The 23,829-nt window shown below is 40.5% G+C and overlaps 1 protein-coding gene across 7 annotated transcripts in view; it reads left to right on the top strand.

The window, feature by feature from the left end:
• Positions 1–23,829, top strand: part of flfl (serine/threonine-protein phosphatase 4 regulatory subunit 3 flfl) — a 65,654-nt gene that overhangs the window by 15,146 nt on the left and 26,679 nt on the right. For 5 of the 7 annotated variants that reach the window (XM_076186400.1, XM_076186399.1, XM_076186401.1 and 2 more), the window contains exons 2-13: positions 3,297–3,470; positions 3,806–4,013; positions 5,194–5,337; positions 6,713–7,021; positions 7,154–7,324; positions 8,666–8,818; positions 10,273–10,434; positions 10,620–10,803; positions 19,376–19,576; positions 19,840–20,009; positions 20,117–20,271; positions 21,866–22,032. In XM_076186400.1, coding sequence (XP_076042515.1) covers positions 3,376–3,470; positions 3,806–4,013; positions 5,194–5,337; positions 6,713–7,021; positions 7,154–7,324; positions 8,666–8,818; positions 10,273–10,434; positions 10,620–10,803; positions 19,376–19,576; positions 19,840–20,009; positions 20,117–20,271; positions 21,866–22,032 — 2,119 coding nt within the window. In that variant the 5' untranslated portion in view covers positions 3,297–3,375. The remainder of the gene's footprint in view (positions 1–3,296; positions 3,471–3,805; positions 4,014–5,193; positions 5,338–6,712; positions 7,022–7,153; positions 7,325–8,665; positions 8,819–10,272; positions 10,435–10,619; positions 10,804–19,375; positions 19,577–19,839; positions 20,010–20,116; positions 20,272–21,865; positions 22,033–23,829) is intronic. The other 2 variants (XM_076186402.1, XM_076186405.1) reach the window with 1 other exon arrangement.

Genomic DNA, 23,829 nt, shown 5'->3' with positions numbered 1-23,829 from the left:
GACAGGAGACCTTTTGGTCCATATCTAGGTCGGATGCGAAAAAAATCATAATAATAATAAGATAACAAAAACTATAATAATGTAAATAACAAATAAAATACATAAATAAATGCATAGGTATAGTTGAATAATAAACAAACAGGTAAATAGTAAATAATGATAAATTGACATATAATTAATAATAAATGAAAATCAGACAGACAAATGATAACAAAACAAAAACAAATAATATTAAAATAAGTTATAATCATTACAGCATCTTGCTTAGTTGTTTATCTAAATGATTCTTAAAGCTTTGAACTGAACTACATTGCACTACCTGTGCAGGAAGTTTATTCCATTCATTAACTACACGGTTGGCAAAGTTGTTTCTACCCACTTCCAAATTGAATCTATTTCTGGACAGTTTGAGACCATTGTTTCTTGTCTGATTCTCATTCAATGTGAAAATTTTTCACTTTTGATGTTGTCAATTCCCTTTAAAATCTTAAAGACCTGTATCAAGTCACCTCTGAGTCTACACTTTTTTAGGGAAAACAAATTCATATGTTTTAGTCGATTTTCGTATTATTTATGTTTGATATTTGGAATCAGTTTTGTGGCTTGCTGATATTCATTTTGGTCTTATCAGTGTGACTAGTATTTTCTTTACCATTTCTTCATCCAAGTAAGTAAAAGCCACCTTTATTGATCTTAGAAAGTTGTAGGTTTCTCTGACACTTTTGTTTATCTGTTTATCAGGGGACATGTACTTTGTGATGATTACTCCAAGGTTTTTTTCAGATTTTTTTTTTTCCTTTGCACCAATTTTATGTCGTCCTGATATACTTTTAACTTTTTCCAAATTCCATTATGCTACATTTCTTAATGTTGTAATCCAATTCCCACTTCTGACTTCATTCCCAAACCCTGTTCAGGCCTTTGCAGCGAATCACAATCAGTTTCAGTACTCACTTCAACGTTTTTGCGTCATCTGCAAAGAAGCTTGTGAAACATTCCACACCATTGTCCATGTCATTCACATAAATAGCAAACATTGTAGGAGCCAATACTGATCCATGTGGAGCTCCATTAATCACCTCTTCCCAAGTAGAACTTTTATCTCTGAGCATTACTCTCATTTTTCTTCTATGCAAGAAGTCCTTCATCCATTTTATTAGTTTACTTTGTATCCCTCCTATGGTTTCCAGTTTTCTTAATAGTTTTTTTTTTTTTTGTGTGGTACTTTGTCAAAAGCTTTTTGTAGGTTTAGGAAAGCACAATGAGCCCATCCATCCCTGTCCTGTATTATATCTAGAAGTCTTGAGTAAAAACAGATCAAATTTGTGGCACATGATCTTCCCTGTCAAAATCCAGATTGTCTTGGATTTAGTGTATTGTTCTCCAGATGTATCCATCAACTGAACTTTTTCACAATTTTTTCTACCGTGCTTGTAAGAGAAACAGGTCAGTAATTTGTTGGGTCTTCCTTGTTTCCTCCTTTTATATTGGTACGACATCGGCATTTTTCCAATCTTATGGTATATTTCCTTGTTTGAGTGAGCAACTTATTATGTTCTATACTTAAGGTTCATTATTTGATCCATTATTTCTTTTCTTGTTACGATTATTTCCCTTATGGGAAAGAATTTCACTTCTTGCTGTTGTACATTTTCTCTAGTGAAAACAGACTTGAAGTGTTTGCTCATGGCTTCAACCATTTGTGGATATCTTGTACTCATGCATAATCTGATGGTTCATGTGTTCGTTCATGTTTGTGTGCTACAGGGTCTGTTGTAAACAAAGCTGTAGATGCATGAATTAGTTGTAAAGTATCAGCAGATTGTTTTAGCACTTTGTATGTATGAGACTGATGCATATTTTGTTTGCTTTTATTGTGATGTTCATGTGAAAAATGTATATTTGAAATCTCAGGGTGGTGAGATTTTTGTTTACAGATATCCAACTAGGGGAATGGCAAGGTGCTTTGGAGTTGTGCATGATCTTTTAGATTTTTTGGGTATCTGCAAATGGTGGTAATTCTCTAGAATGGACATCGGAGAGGAATCTTGCCACCTAACTTCATAACCTGTCAACATCCTCACTTCCATCAAGAGTTACAGTCCCAGACTCCCAGAGGATTGAAACTTGTTTTCTGGACCTTTTTACATAGGAGAGCTTCTGGTAACTACTCCCCTTTTCCTTTTACTACTATAAGCTGGTGATGAAAATAGTCCTATACTAAATACAGTGCAGACAATAACCCAGTGTTTCTTCTCATTGGACTGTTGTTGGTGTAATATTAGTGGAGGACTTCCTATGTCATCAGCTTATATAGTAAGAGGACTGGGGTAAGCACTTGACAGTTCTTGTGTGAAATAGTGGAGGATATACAGTTGACATTGTTAGAGAAATCTTAGACCCAGTCATAGGACCTGCACCTCCTGGTAGAGGTGAGGATATTGAAAGGTCTTGGAGATGAAAATAGTCGTATACTAAGTACAGTAGATTATTTTTTTTTACATCCACATTATAGGAACACTACTTTCAGATACCAGTTGCTGGTACTTTGTAAGTAGTGGTTGTGTCTGTGTTTGTGTGTCTTCCACTAATTGAATTTTTTTATCATTTGCATCTTTTCTATTAGAACAATATTATTTTGCAATATGAATCATCTAAAAATAAATTTGCATAGAATAATAATAATGGTTGCTTTGAGTGTTACTGACTGGAAATCCACAGCCCCACAGTTGCTGGCAACAGTTCTTGCATCCCCCATAATTCATGGGGAAGAAGCTTTAGATTATAGTACATAATATATTAATGTGAGATTGTTCACTGGCCAAAAGTAGTAGTAAGAGGGGGTAGGGGAGGAGTTACTGGTTGTCAGCTCTCCATGTGTGGAAAGGGGGATGGAATGCAGTTTAAGTATGAATGATTTCAAGCCCAGTCCAGAGACAGTTTGTCAGCCAGCCCCATGGGTTGCACCTCCATATGGAAATGATGGGTTATGAAAATGGGCAGCAGGGGGATGATTCCCCTTCTGATGTCCACTGTGCAGGACCACCACAAGCAGGACTGGAAGCATGTTGATCTTACACTCGCATAACTGTACATTCAAGTCATGCACTCCTCTCTGATTCTCAGCATGACCGTTACTTGCCCCAGCAGTTCAAGTGCAAAAGGCTTTGGCTGCAGTTATTTGCCTCCTGGCGTAGACTCCACACCATCTTTATTTATAGTATATGTATGTGTGATTTTGTATATAAATGGTATTTAATTCATGCCTTTGAATGGATTTATTTTTTATTTTGCAGATATTGCTCTTGAGTGATTGAATGCAAGCAGCTGTTCAAGCTGTCTAAAGTGGTGGTGGGTGGGTGTGTAAAAGAAGACATGGCAGACAGGATGGCTCGGAGACGAGTCAAACTGTATGCTCTTAATGCTGACCGACAATGGGACGACAGGGGAACTGGTCATGTGACGTCATCGTAAGTATTGCTTTATTTAACTGACGTGTTTCAAGGAAAATGGTGTAGTTTTGTGTAAGACTGCTTTGATTGTTTGGTATTTGATACATGAGCCAGGAAAAATTTGACTACCAAGTAGGTATTATGATTATTGAAATACTTATAATTATTGTTGTTGTGTAAAGGAAACAAATGAATATCTGAGGCATATATGGAAGGTGTATGCATGTAAGGGATGTATGTATTTATATAAATTTTGTTTCCTTCCAATTACCTATTTTATTTGAATTTCTTTTATTTCTTTATAATGGTTCATTGTATAAGATTTGTATTGATCTTTTTGTATTTCCCTACAGGTATGTAGAGCGCCTCAAGGGCATGTCCCTCCTGGTGAGGGCAGAATCAGATGGCTCACTTCTGCTGGAGTCCAAAATTTTACCAGACACGGCATACCAGAAACAGCAGGGAACTCTCATAGTTTGGTCGGAGGGAGAAAATTTTGATTTGGCCTTAAGTTTTCAGGAAAAGGCCGGCTGTGATGAGATATGGGAAAAAATATGTCAGGTAGGTGCTCCTCATCGGATCCATTGAAGGAAATATAAGTCGTGATTAAGCAGATCCTCTATTTATGAAATATTGTCTTCTTTATAAATGGGATGCTGTTCTTATGAAGATGTTGGTTATAGTCAATCATGATTCAGCTTATTACTTTTCATGTATTTATCTTCTGGAGGAGAGCCACTAAAAGGGAAAAGGGGAGAAATGCGAGTGTAGTAGTGTCAGAGGGATCAGTTTGTTGGGTAGTTGGGAATGCTTATGGGAGGGTTTTGATTGAGAGGAATAGGAGATGAACAGTGAGCAATTGTTGAGGAACAGTGAGGGTTTAGGAAAGGTAGGGGCAGTGTAGATCAGATTTTTTGTGGTAAGATAGATATGTGAGAACATAGGCAAAAGGTAAGGATATTTTTTGGACCTTTATGGACTTGGAAAAGGTTTATGAAGTTTTGCAAATATTTGGGATAGGAGGAAAGCTGTTAAGGGCAGTCAGGATTTTACCAAAGAGTAGTAAAGCCTGAATTAGAGTTAGAAATGGGGAGAGTAGGTGGTTTGAGGCAAAAGTGGGACTGCACTATGGATGTGTCATGTTGCCATGGCTGTTCCATGTGTATATGGATGGGGTGGTGCAGGAGGTAAATGCAAAGGTAATGGTCAGGGGATTGGAGATGGTTAAAGAAAATGGATAAAAGTTGGAGGTAAGCCAGCTGTTGTTTGTTGACGACACTGCAATTGTAGTAGGATAGTACCCTGATGAATAGAAGGGAGTGGGTGTGGGGGGGGTAGGGAGTTATGTGTGAATGATATTTTGATGAAGCCCAGAGGGATTTCTCCCTGTCTTCAGTGTTTCTCCCCGGAGAGGGGAGGGGGGTTACTGATTCAATGAAGTGGCCTTGCTGTGGATGTGCTTTGTCTTGCTGCATTGATTCTGACCCAGGGTGATGGGTGAGGTGCAAGGATAACCTGTCATCCATGAGGAGCTAAGAGGAGAGGGAGGGAGGAGTGGTGGATGTGAGTGGAATGGGTGGAGGTGGAATTATGCCTTTTGAATTTGGCTAGCTCCCAGGTAAAGGGGAAAGACCCCATGTTGTATGTATGTATTTATCTTCACCCCTCTCATCCTCATCCTTCTGTTCCTCTTCTTCCTTTTTTTTACTTGTAATTTTTTCTTTTTCCTCCCAATGACTAGGTACAAGGCAAGGACCCTAGTGTGGAAATAACTCAAGACATTGTGGAAGAAAGCGAAGATGAACGGTTTGATGAGATGTCCGAATCCAACCCTTGGGTTGAACTGCCACCATGTGAAATAGGGAGATTGGAAGATATTAATGAGGTAAGGAGTATAAAATAGTTCATCTGACCAGATGATTCCATCCTTACCAGAGGATGCCACAGAAATGAACCAGATACTAAGTTGCATCTAGAATGAAAGTATAATTACTGATAGTTGGTTAACCCTTTCCATACAATGATGCCGACGTCTGTATCATGAGGCATGAGTGGGTATGTGAGGATGCTGGCATCAATGTTTTGATTGTATTTATTTTGTAGTTGTAGCTGAGTGACCCCTGTATTCTGTAAACAGGCTTGATTGCATTTTCTGTGGTTATTAGTATTCAGAGTGAAAGCGAATTAATAGTAGAGCTCTTTATAACTAAATATTAGTTAAAGAAGTGTGGAAGGCAGAGGTGGATGGAGTGAACTTCAGGGGGCAACTTAGGATGAAATGAAAGGATGGGGTGAAGTGGTGTTGAGCAAGAAGGGGATGTCTATTGAGGAAGCAAGGAAGAAAGCAGAAGATAAGGGTGAGTGGTGAATGCATGTGTATAGATGATAATGTGATGCATGGAGGGGAGTAGGTGGGGGATGGGGAGTTAAGGAGTGGTTATGTGTGAATGATATTTTGATGCAGCCCAAGGAATTTCTCTTAGTCAATGTTTCTGTATGATGGGGCAGAGAGGGAAGGGGTCACTGATTCAATGAAGTGGCCTTGCTGTAGATGCGCTGTGTCTTGCTACATTGCTTCTGACCCAGGGTGATGGTGAGATGCAGGGATGACCTGTTGTCCAGGAAGTGCCAAAATGAGAGGCAGGTGGTGGATAGGAGTGAAATGGGTGGGAGTTATAAGGGGGAAAAGCTCTTGGTATATGTATGTAACTTTATATTTTATAATGAGAGTATTGCAATTCATCATTGTACATTAGGCAGCCGATGCTGCTCACAAGAATTTGACTTGTATTGAAGAGGTCAATCAAACTAGAGTTATCCTCTGTCCTACTGTAAGGGTGTTGGATGAATAGAATAGAATAAGGACACAAATACAGTGGTGCCCTCGGAATTCAAATGTCCCAAGCTCAAACAACTTGGAATTCGAATGAATAATTCAGGAAAATTTTGACCCAAAACACAAATGATTTTTCGAAATTCAAATGAATTCCTGAATGTACTAGACACTTCTTGCATGTGTTCATCTGTGCATTGTCCCTTCACACAGGCTTGAATTGGTAGTAAAAACATTTGTGATTTCATGCATTATTTTCAGTTATTGTCTTGCAATTTGAACAGCCTTGTAGAACAAATTATATTAATTTTCCAAGGCACCACTGTACTACCTGGTAGGGAAGGGGTTAATGTATATTTCTTGAATTGTGTGACTTAATTCCTTTTCCTTAAGATGTCATGTTAATTAGTATATTGTGATTTTACAGGTGATTAGCAATTGCTTGCACTCACCAGTCAGGAGAGAAAAACTAGCCATAGCCCTTGAAAATGAAGGCTATATCAAGAGGCTTGTGTCTGTTTTTCACTCTTGTGAAGACCTTGAAAACTTGGAAGGGCTACACCTGTTATATGAAATTTTCAAAAATGTATTCCTGCTCAACAAAAATGCATTATTTGAAATAATGTTTGCCGATGACACTATATTTGATGTAGTAGGCTGTCTGGAATATGATCCTTCCTCACCATACCCTAAGAGACATCGACAGTACCTCAAATCTATAGCGAAGTTCAAAGAGGTTTGTATTGTCTTTTGATACTGAAAGATAATGTCATAAAACCTGTGGTTTGTTTGTTGTTTCACAAAATATAGTCATTGCATTAGACTTGTGTAGTTAATGCTAATTATTATTATTATTTTTTTTTTTCAGGTGATACCTATAGAAAACAGTGAATTATTAAGTAAGATCCACCAAACATACAGAGTGCAGTACATACAAGATGTTGTCCTGCCCACGCCTGCTGTATTTGAAGAAAACATGCTCTCCACACTTTCCTCCTTTATCTTTTTTAACAAAGTGGAAATTGTTTCTTTAATACAAGTAAGTTGAATTTATTTATTTATTTATTTATATTTTTTTGTGTGTGTGTTCGTGTGCGTGTGTGTGCTGAAGAGAGTGGTGGAATGTGAGTTGGAAAGTCTTGAAGGAGGGAAGCTGGAGGAAGTGGAAAGTTTTAAATGAGGTTTCATGCGGTAGGAAATGGAAGAGTGGAGATGGATAGTTGTGTATGGATAATATGATGCAGTTCCAAAAGGAGCTCTCCCTGTCTTGTCAATTTTCCACATGAGTGGACAGGGAGGGAGGGTTGTCATGTAAATGAAGCAGCCCAACTATGGGCTTTTGACCTGGGCAGTGGGTGAGAGAAGAAAGATTAGTAAAAGAGGTGTGCAAGGCAGAGGTGAATGGAGTGAACATGAGGGGGTGACCAAGGATGAGATGGATGGATGGAGGTATAAGGGGCATTGGGAAAGGGGAATGTCTCTTGAGGAAGGAAGGGAGAAGACGGAAAATAGGGGTGAGTGGAGATTGGCTGTGTATGGATGATGTTGAGGTGCATGGAAGGAAGTGGGTGGGGGATGGGGTGGAGGGAGTATATGTTTAAATGATGGTTTTGATGTAGCCTGAAGGGATTTCTCCCCATCTTCTCTTTTTCTGCATGAGGAGATGGAGAGGGGGGGTTGCCAATTAAATGAAGTGACCTTGCTGTGGATGTGCTGTGTCTTGTTGCATTGCCTGTGATCCAGGGCAGTGGGTGAGATGCAGGGATCATCCGTCATCCAGGAGGAGCCAATATAAGAGGGAGGGAGAGGGGTGAATATGAGTGGAGTATATGGGGATGGAATAGGTGGGGGTGGATTTTATGTCTTTGTTGGCTGTAAGGGGTGAGAAGCAGTTGGTACATGTATTTATGCTTTTACTGATGTTGATCTTCCATCCCATACCAGCATGTTTTCTGTGCCCATTTTTTCAATCCCTTTTCATTTTAATACTTTTTCACTCTCCCAGTGTTGAAAGTTATCAGTCTCTCTGCATGGATCTGTCATTTAGGTTTGTGATCATCTTGGTCAGTGCTCTTTATTCTATTTTTCTTGTATCTTTAGGTGTAGTGACCATACCAATGCTGCAAATGCCTGGAATGAATGAGAATTAATTATTTTATCATTTGTTGGAAGGGAGATGGAGTGGATGCAAGAAGGAAGTCAAAGAGGTGCCTATTATCTACATGATAAGAGAGCAGGATGAATTTCCTCTTTTATTCAGTCATTTTATATACATTCAGGAAACAGGTGGTGGATGGGAGTGGGTGTATGGCTACCTCCCATATATATAAAGGGGAAGAAGCCCATTAGATAGACTTCATATATTTTCTTGTATTTTCAGGAGGATGAAAGGTTCCTAAGTGAGCTCTTCCACCAGTTAAGTGGAGATGAAGAAGTTCCTCTTGAGAAGAGGAGAGATTTAGTTCTCTTCTTGAAAGAATTTTGTACTTTCTCACAAACGTTACAACCACAAAGCAGAGATGCCTTTTTCAAGGTAATGTATCTAGAATGATAGCTTGGTCATTTTAGTATTGTAAGGAATTGTTTGCATTAGTTAAATTAGTTAAGGATTTGTGAAGGTTTTAATACACATTATTGAAAGAAGATAGAGAAAAACAGCCACAACAACAATAAATGGCTCACAAACTTTGTAACTGGAAGAGAGTGCAGAGTATCCTAAAACAACGAACTATCTGGGATCCAAAGATTGTACTTTGGAATCCCTCAAGGAGCAACACTCTTACCTTCACTATTCAACCTTTCACAAGTGATCTTTCCACCAAATCCAAAACATGACACCAAAGACCTGCACAGATGACCTAATAAAAATAAACTAACGCAGCCGTATTAAACAGCTGCAAAGAACACCCAAACACACTTACACAAACTAGAATTTGACCGTAAGTCACTTGAAGAAATGTTGTGTTGTCTGGGCATGGTTAAGGCAGGCCACTGGTTTGGTGTCCTTTGTGTGATGTTTGTGTATTGGGCAGTTTGTGTGGCTAGGTCTATTTTATGTTGATATTGTCCTCATAGTGGTGACATAACCACAGTTGTGCAAGTGTGGTTCTTGCTCCTCGAAGGAGAGATTTTTTTCTTTGTGGCTGATGGCTGGGTTGGGGTGGTTGATGGATTAGGGATTTAAGTGGTCAAACATGCTTGTTTCGTGATCTGAGTGTGAATGTGTTTTTATGTGTATTGTATGGTACAGCTGGAAGGTTATAGGTGTTTGAGTAGTGTGCTGCTTGTGTTTTTTAATTCATTTGGTTGTGCTTGTGGGTTGAAATGAGAGAGTAGGTTTAAGGGCTCATGCTTAGAACTACCTATCATTTTCATATGTTTTAGAGAGGATTTTGGTTTGTGCAAATGTTATGTTGGGGTGGTTAGGTGGATAAATGGGGTGAGGGGCATTGGATGCAAGTATCTGTTGAATAAGGAAGAGATCAAAAGTAGGGGTTTGGGGTGGAGGGGTGCCTCAAGACTACTTGGGAGAATGAAAAATTTTGCTTTTACATTCAAGTGCTGTAGATCTTGGGCAATATTGCCATGCCTAAGTGGGGTCAAATTTCAGAGCATCTTAAACCTAAAGGGGTCAAAGTAAATGGATGAAAGAGTTAAAATATTTCTGTTGCATGTTATGTTAATAGAAGTGTTGAGTGGGCTTTGGATGCAGTTTGCCTGTTGGTTGCATTCCACATAATGATAAATCCAATGTGATGATCAAGTCATATCTAGGGGAAAGTGATTTGATTCTACAACAATCATTCTTTCCCTGAGGAGTGACTGGTATTCATTATAAACATATTTGCCTCAAACTAACCAAAAGCTCTCTTATCTCAGATTATTATTTGTGCAATACAGAACTTATTATATAGATGATTTACATAAGGCATATGCAGTTACAATTGTGTTTAGAATTGAGATTTATATTTTTGTTTTCCCATTCAGGCGTTATCAAGTTTGGGGGTATTGTCAGCTTTAGAAATCACACTAGGCTTGGATGACCAAACCATCAAATCAGCATCCATTGATATTCTAAGTTATATTGTGGAGTTTAGCCCCTCCATGGTTAGAGAATACATGATGCACCAGCAAAACAAGGTGGAAGAGGTAAGGTGTTGTTGTTTATAGCACTTCTGCCAATGGCTGAAGTGAACTAGATACTAAAAATGATGATACTTTTGTGATCATTGATGTTCACTGAAATTTCTCGTCACTACCACTGATGCTCGCTAACTAGTAGCGAAACAGGTTTGTTTCTTCCCCCATTTCATCCATGTGGTCTTTTATTCCAGGAACAGTACTTGTTAAACATCATCATTGAGCAAATGGTGGTGGATTCCGATCCTGAAATGGGGGGAGCAGTGCAGTTGATGGGAATTTTGAGGATCCTAATTGATCCAGAGAATATGATGGCATCAGTGTCCAAGTCTGATTTCCTCACTTTCTTCTATAAGCACTCCATGCATTACTTAGTTGGTAGGTTTTTAGATAATTTTGTGTACATTCAGGCATGTGACTGGAAATCAACTCTTAAAATAATTTGGTCCTTGTGGAACTTTTTAATGTTCGTAATATTTCAGCATTATATCCAGTTCTTGGATAAAATTGTTTCATTTAAAGTTTTGACATAATGTCGAGAAATCTATCAATATACCAAAAGGCTTCTTCCCCCTTATAAAGGAGGTAGCCAGCCAAGGCAGGCACCCACTTGCCCTTCACCTGTCTCACACTCGTCTATTAACCATTTGTTTTCTCTTTAATCTCAAGTCTTTGTGGATTATGGGTCATCCATTGCCTATTTCAAAAGCAATGCAACAAGACACAGCACCTCCACAGCAGAACCCAACAGCTAAAGTTCACTGCTTCAGTACATGGTGACCCTCCTTTCTTGTTCGCTCATGAAAAGTTAGAGAAATTAAGGAGAAATTCCATTGGGCTGTGTCAGTTTATCCATTGACAACTGCATTCCACACACACCTATCTCCTGTCTCTTAGACTGTCCCCTGCTCAACAGACATTCCTCTTTTACTCAAGGTCTCCCTCATCCCATCCATACATCCAGCCATCCATCCATCTGATTCTCGGTTCTCTTCTCAAACTCATTCCATCTACCTCTGCCTTCTACACACTACTCATTTTTCTTCACTTGTTCTTTCCACATGTCCAAACCATCACAGTACTCTTTGGTCAACCTTATCTGCCAGCTCCCTTCCACCTCACCACCTCATTTCTCACTCTTCATCTTCATAACCCCCACCATACTTCGTAAACAATATCAAACATGTGTAAAATTCTCATTTCTGCCTCCCTTATATTCTAAATCACCCCATACAATGTTGTAGGTACAAACCCCTCTTGTATAGTGTTCGCTTTTGTGTCCATCACCATGTAATTTATCATGACATTTTTCTTTCCCTGGGACTTTTAGTTGCTTCTCGCAATCTACAGTTTACCTCCACTACCACTATTCCTCACTTCATGTGACCCTAAACACTTAAAACATACTACTTCCTCAAGCTTCATTTCATAAAGGCTTACCTCGAACTCAATGCCACCCTACCCCATGTGCATCTCATCACCATACCTTAACCCACATTTACTCTAAACTTTCTCATACTCTCCCAAATTTTATCACTAACTACCTAATACCCTAATTTGACCCAGTCATGAATGCACTATCGTCAGCAAACAACAGCTGACTCGCCTCACATGTCCACTCACTAACCAATTTGAAACTGCTGCCCATCACCCTCTCATTGGCCTCCTGTACTGCACATCCATGTACATGTTGAACAACCATGGTGACATTTCACAACTCTGCCACAGCATCACCTTCACTTCAAATCACTCGCCATATCCAACCCCGACAGAAGCTCAATCATTTGTATAAAAGCTTTTGGTTGCCCTTAACAACTTTCCTCTTATCCCATACATTGCAGTACCTCCCACAGTATCTTCCTCTTGATCAGATCCTTAACTTTCTCTAGACCTATAAAAGCCCAAAAGACATTATTACCTTAACCACTTGAGTATGAGTTGAATTCTCGCATACTGGGTTGGCTGCCATATGTACAATTCATCACATTACATTATAAAATGAAAAGTCACAGCTGTATTACTCATTTTATTTTACTATGAGTAATACAGTAAACGTGATCAAACCAGTTCACAGAATCCGGGAGTAACTGGCTGCCATATGTACAATTCATCACATTACATTGTAAAATGTAATGTCACTGCTGTATTACTCATTTTCTTTTACTATGAGTAATAAATACAGAAAATGTGATTAAACCAGTTCACAGAATCTGGGAGTAACTGGCTGCTATATGTACAATTCCTCACATTACATTATAAAGTGTAATGTCACTGCTGTATTACTCATTTTCTTTTACTATGAGTAATAAATACAGAAAATGTGATCAAACCAGTTCACAGAATCCAGGAGTAACTCATGTAATAATCAAGATGGAGATGCCAGCATCCTTGTGTACCCACTCACGCCTTGTGACGTCTATGTAGGCATCATCATACCGAAGTTGTTAAGCATGTTTTATATATATATATATATATATATATATATATATATATATATATATATATATACACATACATACATACATATACCAAGGCTTTTTCCCCCTTACAAGGGGGGTAGCCAAAAAGAAAAAGGCATAAAATCATTCCCACCCATTCCATCCCTGAATACACTCCACATCCCTCCACCCTCCCTCTCATCTTAGCACCTCCTGAATGACAGGTCATCCCTGCACCTCGTCCACTGCCCTGGGTCAGAAGCATGCATATATATATATATATAATATATATATATATATATATATATATATATATATATATATATATATATATATATATATATATATATATATATATATATAATCCACTCATCCTATATTTCTAAGCCTACCCTGTTCTTTCATCAGTCACTTCCATTACCCTCCTAATCCTATAGATTTATGCCTTCCTATATGTCTTCCAACAACACTAAAAAAATTGGTCCCATTAACCTTATGTTGATATCCATTCCTTTTTACTATGGAAAGAGGAATTGTACAAGCACTCCAGTGCTCCAACGTATTCCTCTTCCTTAACCCATACAGTGTCAGGCCATTGTATAGCTCATATACATGCTGGTGTTGCCTCTCTCTCTCTCTCTCTCTCTCTCTCTCTCTCTCTCTCTCTCTCTCTCTCTCTCTCTCTCTCTCTCTCTCTCTCTCTCTCTCTCTCTCTCTCTCTCTCTCTCTCTCTCTCTCTCTCTCTCTCTCTCTCTCTCTCTCTCGCGCATAAATCCACTCCCACCCATTTCATCCTCACATACTCCACTCCCATTCACCACCCCTCCCTCCCTCTTTTCTTGGCTCCTGGATATTGGTCATCCCTGCATCATGCCCACTGCTCTGGGTCAGAAACAATTTAGCAAGACACAGTACATCCACAGCGAGGCCGCTTCCTTTAATTGTTAATGCCTCCCCACCTCCTTCCATCCCCTCGTGCAGAAAAAGAGAAGACGGAGAAATCCCTTTGGGTTGTCAAAATATTCACATCTACACCCCCATCCCCAACTCTCTCCCTTCCATGCATCACAGCATCATCCATACACAACCATTCTCCACTCACCCCTACCTTCTGTTTTCTCCTTTTGTTAACAGACATTACCCTCTTTCCCAGTGCCCCTTTTACCCCATCCATCCATCTCATCCTTGGGCGTCCCCTTATGTTCACTCCATCCACCTATGCCTTCCACACTTTTTTTTTTTTTTACCAATCTTCTCTCATTCTTTCCATGTGTCCAAACCACCCCAGTATTCTTTCATCAACCCTATCTCCCAATTCCCTTTACACCCCTGCTCTCCTGCTCACCACCTCATTTCTCGTTTGTCTTAAATACTAGAGGCTTTACCCCTTACAAGGGAGGTAGTCAAAAAATGTTTTTCTTAATATAAAATGAAGGTCCATCCATCCTTACCAAGGGCTTTTTCCCCATTTACCAGGGAGATAGCCAAAGTCAAAAGGCACATACCCACATCCACCCATTTCATACCCACCCATTGCACACCTATCCACCACCCTTTCCTCTCTCTCATCTTAACTCCTCATGGATGATGAGGCATACATGAATGAAGGTGTAGCATGAAAAAAGTATTCACAGTTGAAAATGCCTTGCATCCATGACCACTGTTAGCGATTAGGGAGACAAATAGACCTACAATAAGCGAGTCAACAGGGTAAGGTGGCCAATTTAGCATATTCTTTCCCCCTTCATTCACATTTTTCATGCATACCATGAAATAGGCCATATCCATAATTATTAGGCATGTATATACCACCTTACTGGACTTGTATATCTTGTGAATGCCACATAACTAAATAAAATAGTTGATGAGAGAAATGGCACTAAAACCACCAAAATTTTACCTAAAACATGAAAATAATGTTGCCAGTTTACCACCCTGTTGCACTGCAGTGTTACAATGTTATGAAAGTGTGTTGATGTGAGTTCTTAAGTCAGCCTATAACAGCAAAAATAGTGTATAGTGGGACATTTATAACTCGAATTCTATATAACTGGGTTCACAAAGGCTCCAACCACTGTGTACAATTTCCATGTCTTGAAGGGATGTATGGAAACCATGCAGGTTGCCCAAGCCAGTTTGTTAGGAAGCAGCTGCTGTGGCAATTATTGCAGCATTTAATTAATGCTGTTGATGCTCAAGCTAGGTGAAAGTTGTGGTGTTGAATTAATGCCATTGACGCTGTATTGATTAAGCACACAGTAAACCACCTTACTAGCCAGTGAACTATAACTGTTCCTCCCCTCATCAAACATTCCACATGACACCCATCCAACCCAGGTACCTTCCCAGCTTTCATTACTTTCACTGTTTTGTTCCTGATCTTTTTGTAATTTTCCTCTCCCATCACAGTGATTTTCCAAAACTCAAAACCATTTTACTTTATTCAAGAATTCCTTTCCCACCCCCATTCTATCTCCTCATCTTGACATCTCTCACTATATTCACTCTTGTACATCAATAGTTATTTTTTTTCTGTCAGAAATATCTATAAACTGTCTCCCTTTTACAACCTTCTTTGTTTCCTCATCCCACCATTCACTACCCTTCCTTCTATTTCCTCCTGTCCTTCTTGTTCCACACACCATCCTTGAACCATCCCCATTCCTCCTCCACACCTAGCTCTACTATATCCTTCACTCCCTCCCACTCCTCCTTCAGCATCTTCTTTTATTCCTTTTCCTTTTCATTTAAAGAGTCTCTAAGCACCTCCCTACCTTTTGTCCCTTTCCTCTTTCTCCATCTATCCTCCACTCTCAACTTACCTTCCACCAAAAAATGATCTGATATTCCCCCACCCTCTCCCCTTAGCACATGTACATCCTTAACTCTTCCTATCATAGTCCTATTTACCACAACATAATCCATCAACGCTCTACCATCCTTCCATCCACCACCCTCTCCCATGTGTACTTATGCTTGACTTTCTTCCGAAGCACTGTATTTGCTATCATCAACTCTCTTTCTAGAAGGTTGTAGAAGAGAAGAAGCGAGCTTTCACAGATTGGTTACAAAATAGGACGAGGGAGTCATATGAGAGGTACAAAGAAAAGAAAAGAGAAGTAAAGCAAAAGGTAAAGGAGGCAAAGAGGAGAGCAGATGTGAAGTGGGGTAAGAGAATGACAGAAAATTTTGAAAGTAATAAAAAGATGTTTTGGAAAGAAATTAAGAGAGGAAAAGGAGGCAAATCAAGTAGAGAAGAAAAGGTAAAAGGTGCAGATGGAGAGATGATAATGGAAGAGAAGGCAGTAAGGGGAAGATGGGCAGAATATTTTAGGGAGTTGCTAAATGTGAAGGAGGATAGGGAGGGAAAGATAGTTGCAGTGGGAAATGCTAAGAAAATGACCGTGATGAGTGAGGAAAATGGAGGAGAAATAAGGAAGGATGAGGTGAAGGCAGTTGTTAAGATGATGAAAGCAGGTAAGGCACCTGGTCTGGATGGATGCCATGCAGAATGTCTAAAGAAAGGAGGTACAGTGATGGTGGACTGGCTGGTGAGGTTATTTAATGTTTGCTGGAGAGAGGGTAGAGTGCCGGAGGACTGGAGGAGTGCCTGTATAGTTCCACTTTACAAGGGAAAAGGGGACAAGTGTGAATGTAGTAGTTTCAGAGGGATTAATGTTAAGTGTAGTTGGGAAGGCTTATGGGAGGATCTTGATTGAGAGGATTAGGAGAGGAACAGAGGGAGTAATTGGTGAGGAACAGTGTGGATTTAGGATGGGTAGAGGTTGTGTAGATCAGATCTTTGTGGTAAGACAAATGTGTGAGAAAGCTATAGGAAAGGGGAAGGATGTTTTTTTTTGGCTTTTATGGATCTGGAAAAGGCTTACGATAGGGTAGACAGAAAGGCACTGTGGGAGGTTATGCAGATATATGGGATAGGAGGAAAGCTTTTGGGAGCTGTCAAGAGTTTTTATGAGAGTAGTAGAGCTTGTGTCAGGATTAGAAATAGAGAGAGTGAGTGGTTCGAGGTAAAGGTGGGACTTCGTCAAGGATGCGTTATGTCGCCCTGGCTGTTCAACTTATACATGGATGGGGTAGTGCGAGAGGTAAATGCAAGGGTAGTGGGTCAGGGATTGGAGATGGTTAAAGAAAATGGAGAAAAGTGGGAGGTGAGCCAGCTGTTGTTTGCGGACGACACTGCGCTTGTGGCAGGATCGGAGGAGAGACTGAGGAAGTTGGTGACAGAGTTTGGGAGAGTATGTGATAGAAGAAAGCTAAAGATAAATGTGGGTAAAAGTAAGGTGATGAGATGTACAAGGTGTGAAAGTGGCAGTAGACTGGAAGTGAGCATTAAGGGAGGGCGACTGGAGGAAGTGGATATTTTAGATACTTGGGTGCAAATGTGGCAGGGAAAGGTGGAGTGAAGGTGGAGGTAGAATGTAGATTGAGAGAAACAAGTAAATTCCTTGGTGGATTGAAGAGTGTAATGAGGAATAGACATTTGAGAATGGATGCTAAGAGGAGACTGTATGAAGGAGTGATTGTGCCAACAGCACTGTATGGGGCAGAAACATGGAACATAAGAGAGGAAGAGAGAAGGAGTTTGAATGTGCTTGAAATGAGGTGTCTGAGAAGTATGATGGGGGTTACTAGGCTAGATAGAGTGAGAAATGAGGAGGTGAGGAGAAGAACGTGGGTGGAAAGGGAGCTGGGAGATAGGGTTGATGAAAGAGCATTAGGATGGTTTGGACACATGGAAAGAATGAGTGAAGAAAGACTAGTAAAAGAGGTATGGAAGGCAGATGTGGAGGGAGTGAGCATGAGGGGACATCCTAGGATGAGGTGGATGGATGGGTGAAGGGGGCTTTGGGGAAGAGGGGAATGTCTGTTGAGGAAGGACGGGAGAGGACGGAAGACGGGTGAATGGAGAATGGTTGTATATGGATGATGTTGTGATGCATGAGGTGGAATGGGCAGGGGGATGGGGGCTGAGGTAATATGTGTGAGCAAAATTTGACACAGCCCGAAGGGATTTTTCCCCGTCTTCTCCCTTTATGCATTGGAGGGACGGAGAGGGGGCTGTCGGCGATTTAATGAAGCGGCCTTGCTGTGGATGTGCTGTGTCTGGCGACACTGCTTCTGACCCAGGGCAGTGGACAAGGTGCAGGGATGACCCATCATCCAGGAGGTGCTAAGATAAGAGGGAAGGTGGAGGGGTGTGGAGTGTACTCAGGGATGGAATGGGTGGGAATGATTTTATGCCTTTTCCTTTTTGGCAACCTCCCTTGTAAGGGGGAAAAAGCCTTGGTATATGTATGTATATCTCCCTTTTAGTTTACTTTACTGGAGGATGTGGATAGTTTTAGATACTTGGGCGCAAATGTGGCAGGAAAAGGTGGAGTGAAGGTGGAGGTAGAATGTAGATTGAGAGAAGCAAATAAATGCCTTGGTGGATTAAAAAGTGTAATGAGGAATAGACATTTGGGAATGGATGCTAAGAGGAGACTGTATGAAGGAGTGATTGTGCCAACAGCACTGTATGGGGCAGAAACATGGAACATAAGAGGAAGAGAGAAGGAGTTTGAATGTGCTTGAAATGAGGTGTCTGAGAAGTATTATGGGGGTTACTAGGCTAGATAGAGTGAGAAATGAGGTGAGGAGGAGAACGGGTGGAAGTGGAGTTGGGAGATGGGGTTGATGAAAGAGTATGAGGATGGTTTGGACACATGGAAAGAATGAGCGAAGAAAGACTAGTAAAAGAGGTATGGAAGGCAGATGTGGAGGGAGTGAACATGAGGGGACGTCCTAGGATGAGGTGGATGGATGGGGTGAAGGGGGCTTTGGGGAAGAGGGGAATGTCTGTTGAGGAAGGATGGGAGAGGACGGAAGACAGGTGTGAATGGAGAATGGTTGTATATGGATGATGTTGTGATGCATGAGGTGGAATGGGCAGGGGGATGGGGGGTGAGGTAGTATGTGTTAGCAGAATTTGATGCAGCCCGAAGAGATTTCTCCCCGTCTTCTCCTTTTATGCAAGGGGGGACAGAGGGGGGGTTGCCGATTTAATGAAGCGGCCTTGCTGTGGATGTGCTGTGTCTTGCGACACTGCTTCTGACCCAGGGCAGTGGACGAGGTGCAGGGATGACCCATCATCCAGGAGGTACTAAGATAAGAGGGAGGGTGGAGGGCTGTGTTGTGTATTCAGGGATGGAATGGGTGGGAATGATTTTATGCCTTTTCCTTTTTGGCTACCTCCCTTGAAAGGGGGAAAAAGCCTTGGTATATGTATATGTGTGTGTATGTATGTATGTCTCCCTTTTATTTCATGTACCATAATAGTGGAGATGATATATGTACCCCCTTGCAAGCCAGTAAAGTGGAAGCAAACTTTCTCAACCGCAGTTTTAGTAGCCATACACCAATATTAGGAGTTGGTCAGGATGTGGAATAAGTTAGTGTGACATAATTCTAGAATTAAGTAGAAACAATATTTGATATTGATGGTTTTCCAGCTCCTCTCCTGTCCAATACTGTGGGTGATGAAGTGGGGAAGGAAGATTATCAAACAGCACAGCTGCTCGCTCTCATCCTGGAGCTGCTGGCCTTCTGTGTTGAACACCACACTTTCCACATCAAGAATTATATTGTGCAGAGAGATCTCCTCAAAAGGATTCTGGTTCTAATGAAATCTAAACACACATTCCTTGTTCTCAGTAAGTTAAATAGGTCAAATCTAGTATCAGTTAGGTGAAAAAATATGTGGATAAAATTTTAAATATTTCTTATTAAAGAGTTAGGTTAGTGTTATCTATTTGTTTAAGCTTTTGTCTGGTCTTAGTATTTGGTGATTGAGAAGGTTGGGATTTTCATTTATGTAAAGCAACAATTACTTTTAAATTACAAGAAGCAGGTGGTGATAAAGTTTGAAAAGATACTGTTGATTTTAGGTACTGAATGTCCTCTTTAATTGTTCCAGGTGCACTTCGGTTTATGCGAAAGATTATTGGTTTGCGGGATGACATGTACAACCGCTATATTATCCGATCCAATCTTTTCGCCCCAGTAGTCGATGCCTTTGTCAGAAATGATGGCAGATATAACCTCTTAGATTCAGCCATTATAGAAATGTTTGAGTTTATTAAGGTGGTAAGTTTCATTCATACCAAAGTTTAAATCAGTGTTGTAAATAATGTAGTAGCATCATAGAAACAGAAAAGTGGTGTACTATATTGATATTGTATATTTATTTTCAGGAGGATATTAAGTCCTTGTGTGGCCATGTTGTGGAGAACTTTGGGTCTGTTTTATCAGGTGTTGATTATGTACAGACTTTCCATGCCTTAAAGATGCGATATGAACAGCATCAAGACAGACTCAAAGATAGAGAAAGGAATTCTTCTTTAGAGAGGTAAGTGATGAATATATTGAAAGCTTCGGATTAAATTGGTCACATCCCTGTTTTGTTGGTGATATCCAGAGATCCTTGAGGAAAGTATTGCAGTGGAAAAATAGTCTTCTATTTATTTATATACCAAGGGCTTTTTCCTCCTTACCAGGGAGGTAGCCAAAGTCAAAAAGTATATACCCACCCTCACCCATTTCATCCTCACCTATTTCAGTCCCATCCACCATCCTTTCTTCCTCTCATCTTAGCTCCACATGGATGAAGGGTCATCCTTGTGTCTTGCCCACTGCCCTGGTCAGAAGCAATGCAGTAAGGCACACAACATCCACAACAAGGCTGTTTCACTTTTCTTATGCTTTCTTTTTTCTTTGTACCTCTCTTGTGTTTCTCTTGTCCTACTTTCCAATCAGTCCATGAATGGTTGCTTCTCTTCAGCAACTTTCTTCACTTCATCGTCCTACCACTCACTAACCTTCCTTCTATTCCTTCCCATCTTCCTTGTTCCACTCACAATCTCTGCACCCCTTGATACTCCCTCCTTGAAACCCTAATTCCTCCATTTCTACTGTAGTCTTAAAAATGGTAAAGGGAGGTTTAAGGAGTGTACCAGAAAGTTTACATTTTTTGTGCATGTATTCCACCCAGGAGGTATGAGAAGAAAGAAAGAAAAAAAGGGGGGGGGGGATAGGTGAGGGATAAATGTATGGGTGTGATAGAATAGAGTGAGTTTTGGACCTGATCTGGAAGCCAGGTGCTTGCCTTTTGGGGCATCATCTCCTATAGGGGTGGTGTGTTGCCTTGTAATGGTGGAATCCTCCATTGTTTATATGTGTTCTGCTTTTTGGAGTAGCCTCTTGCAAATGCAAGACAATTGCATCTTTTACTATGACATAAACAGTCCTAAACTGAAACGTCACTTTTTCTTTGGTGTTGTTGGGAAAGAGGGGAATGTGTGTTGAGGAAGGAAGAAAGAAGACAGAAGATTGGGATGAGTATAGAAGGGTTGTGTATGGATGATGCTGTGATGCATGGAAGGGTGTGGGTAGGGGATGGGGGGTTGAGGGAATATTTGTGAATGGTATTTTGACGCATCCCAAAGGGATTTCTCTTTGTCTTTTCTGTTTCTGCACTAGGGGACAGGGTGTGTCACCAATTAAATAAAGCGGCCTTGCTGTGTCTTGCTACACTGCTTCTGACCCAGGGCAGTGGGAGAGATGCAGGGATGACCCATCATCCAGGAGGAGCCAGGAAAGGGAGGGATGGTGAATGGGAGTGAAGTATGTTGGGATGAAATGGGTGGAAGTGGATTTATGCCTTTTGACTTTGGCTATTTCCCTTGTAAGAGGGAAAAGACTGTTGGTATATGTATATATATTGTTTCTAGGCATTTATGTTCAAGATTGAGTATACTGGTCTTTATATGTTATAAGAATTACATATGCACCACATTAATGTTTTTGTAGTCTACTGCATAGTTGTTTCTAAACATCTGTGTTTGAGACATAACATACTGGTCTTTGTCACACATGGTATACATACAGCATTATTACTTTTTCATGTTGTATTAATGTTTTAATTGTTCGTTTTAATTCCAAAGCAGTTTGGGTGGTGTGGTGAGAGGAACTACAGCAAGATTTCAGCGTGATGTACGTGAATTAGAAGAGGAGGAGGAGGCCTGGTTTGCTGCAGAAGATGAGGAAAGTGAAGACCAAGATGCTTTGACTGATATCCCACCTCGTGAAAGCACACCACTTTCCAGCTTAGGTTTGTATTCCAGTGGATGTTGTACCACTTGTATATTTAAATTAGAAGCTTTTTAGAATGTATTGTTAGGATTTGAATTGTAATAATTTGTTAGTTTTTAGTAGTACATCATAAAAATGTCAGTTACATTTGAAACTAGATTTGATTATGGAATAGAATATATTTTGCCACTGATAGTCCGTGAAACGTGTCTTTTGAATGACGATTGTGGATGAAAAGTCAAGGCGTTAGAGGATGTAGGAGGACACCAACCAAAACTAGTAATTATGTCATTAAATGTGTATAGAGGTGTTACGTATTAAATTTGAAATAATTGTTATTATGTTAGTGAAAATAAAGATGAATATGTTAGCCGTAAGTGAATGAAAACTAAAAGAGAAGGGTTAAATAAAATATGGGAGCTTACTGGGTAGGGTGTTATGATCTTGGGGGGGGGATTGGAGGAGAAGGGAAGGAGTGACACTGCTGATAAGTGATGAGATAGGTGAATATATCATGAAGTGGAGAGTTGCCCCAAGTCTCTCATGCAGATGACCCATGGGTCTTAGGTAACTAGCAACAACCATTGTATTGGCTCACAAGTCAAATATTGTGTTGTTATCTGGGTATGTATTTGGTGGAGCTGTGTAAGATGAAGTGTTAGGTATTTCCCATGTGATGGCTGCATATGTTGCCTGTGTGCAGGCCTATTCTGTGGTGACCTAAATGTAGTCAAACTATTTTAGTTCTTACCTTTGGTGGAGATGGGTTTTTCTTCCTTGCTAATGTCTGGAGTGATTGGTTTTAATGCATCCTTTCATTATTCTCAGGGGTTTATTTTGTATAGTTTGCCAGGATTCTATTTTCCTGACTTTTGAGAACTGTGTGGGAGCTTAGAATTATTAATAGATTGTGATTAGTTGCCTTCTCTTGACAAACTCCATGCTTGCCACTAATCTTAGTACATACATATGCCAAAGGCTTTTTCCCCCTTACAAGGGAGTCTTGCGACACTGCTTCTGACCCAGGGCGGTGGGCAGGGTGCAGGGATGACCCGTCATCCAGGAGGTGCTCAGATGAGAGGGAGGGTGGAAGGGGTGTGGAGTGTATTTAGGGATGAAATGGGTGGGAGTGTTTTTATGCCTTTCCCTTTTTGGCTACCTCCCTTGGAAGGGGGAAAAAGCCTTGGTTTTATGTATGTATGTACAAGGGGGCAGCCAAAATCAAAAGGCATGAATCCACTCCCATCCATTTCATCCCCACACACACCACTCCCATTCACCATCCCTCCCTCCCTCTTCTTTTGGCTCTCCTCCTGCATGATGAGTCATCCCTGCATCTTGCCCATGGCCCTGGGTCAGAAGCAATGCAACAAGCCACAGCAATGGTGCTTCATTTAACCAATGACCCCCCTCTCCATTCCCTCATACAGAAAAAGAGAAGATGGGGAGAAATCCCCTCGGGCTACATCAAAATATATCTCTCACACACACGCCATCCCCCCTCCCCATCCCCCACCCACTCCCTTTCATGCATCACAGCATCACCCATATACATCCATTCTCCACTCACCCCAATCTTCTCTATTCTTTTCTCAACAGACATCTCCCTCTTTTTCAATCCCCCTTTTACCACATCCATCCAAATCATCCTCAGTTGCTCCTCCTGTTCATGCCATCCACCTCTGCCTTCCACGCTTCTTTTACTAATCTTTCGTATCTCATTCTTTCCATGTCCAAACAATCCCAGTACTGTTTTATCAACCCTATTTCCCAACTCCTATTCCACCCCTGCTCTCTTCACCTCATTTCACACACT

Source organism: Oratosquilla oratoria, chromosome 6 (genome assembly GCF_046742065.1).
Source record: "Oratosquilla oratoria isolate Oo_2021 chromosome 6, ASM4674206v1, whole genome shotgun sequence".
NCBI classification, from domain to species: domain Eukaryota; kingdom Metazoa; phylum Arthropoda; class Malacostraca; order Stomatopoda; family Squillidae; genus Oratosquilla; species Oratosquilla oratoria.
Note: the sequence above shows the minus strand (reverse complement) of the source record. Positions and strands in the feature narration are given on the sequence as shown.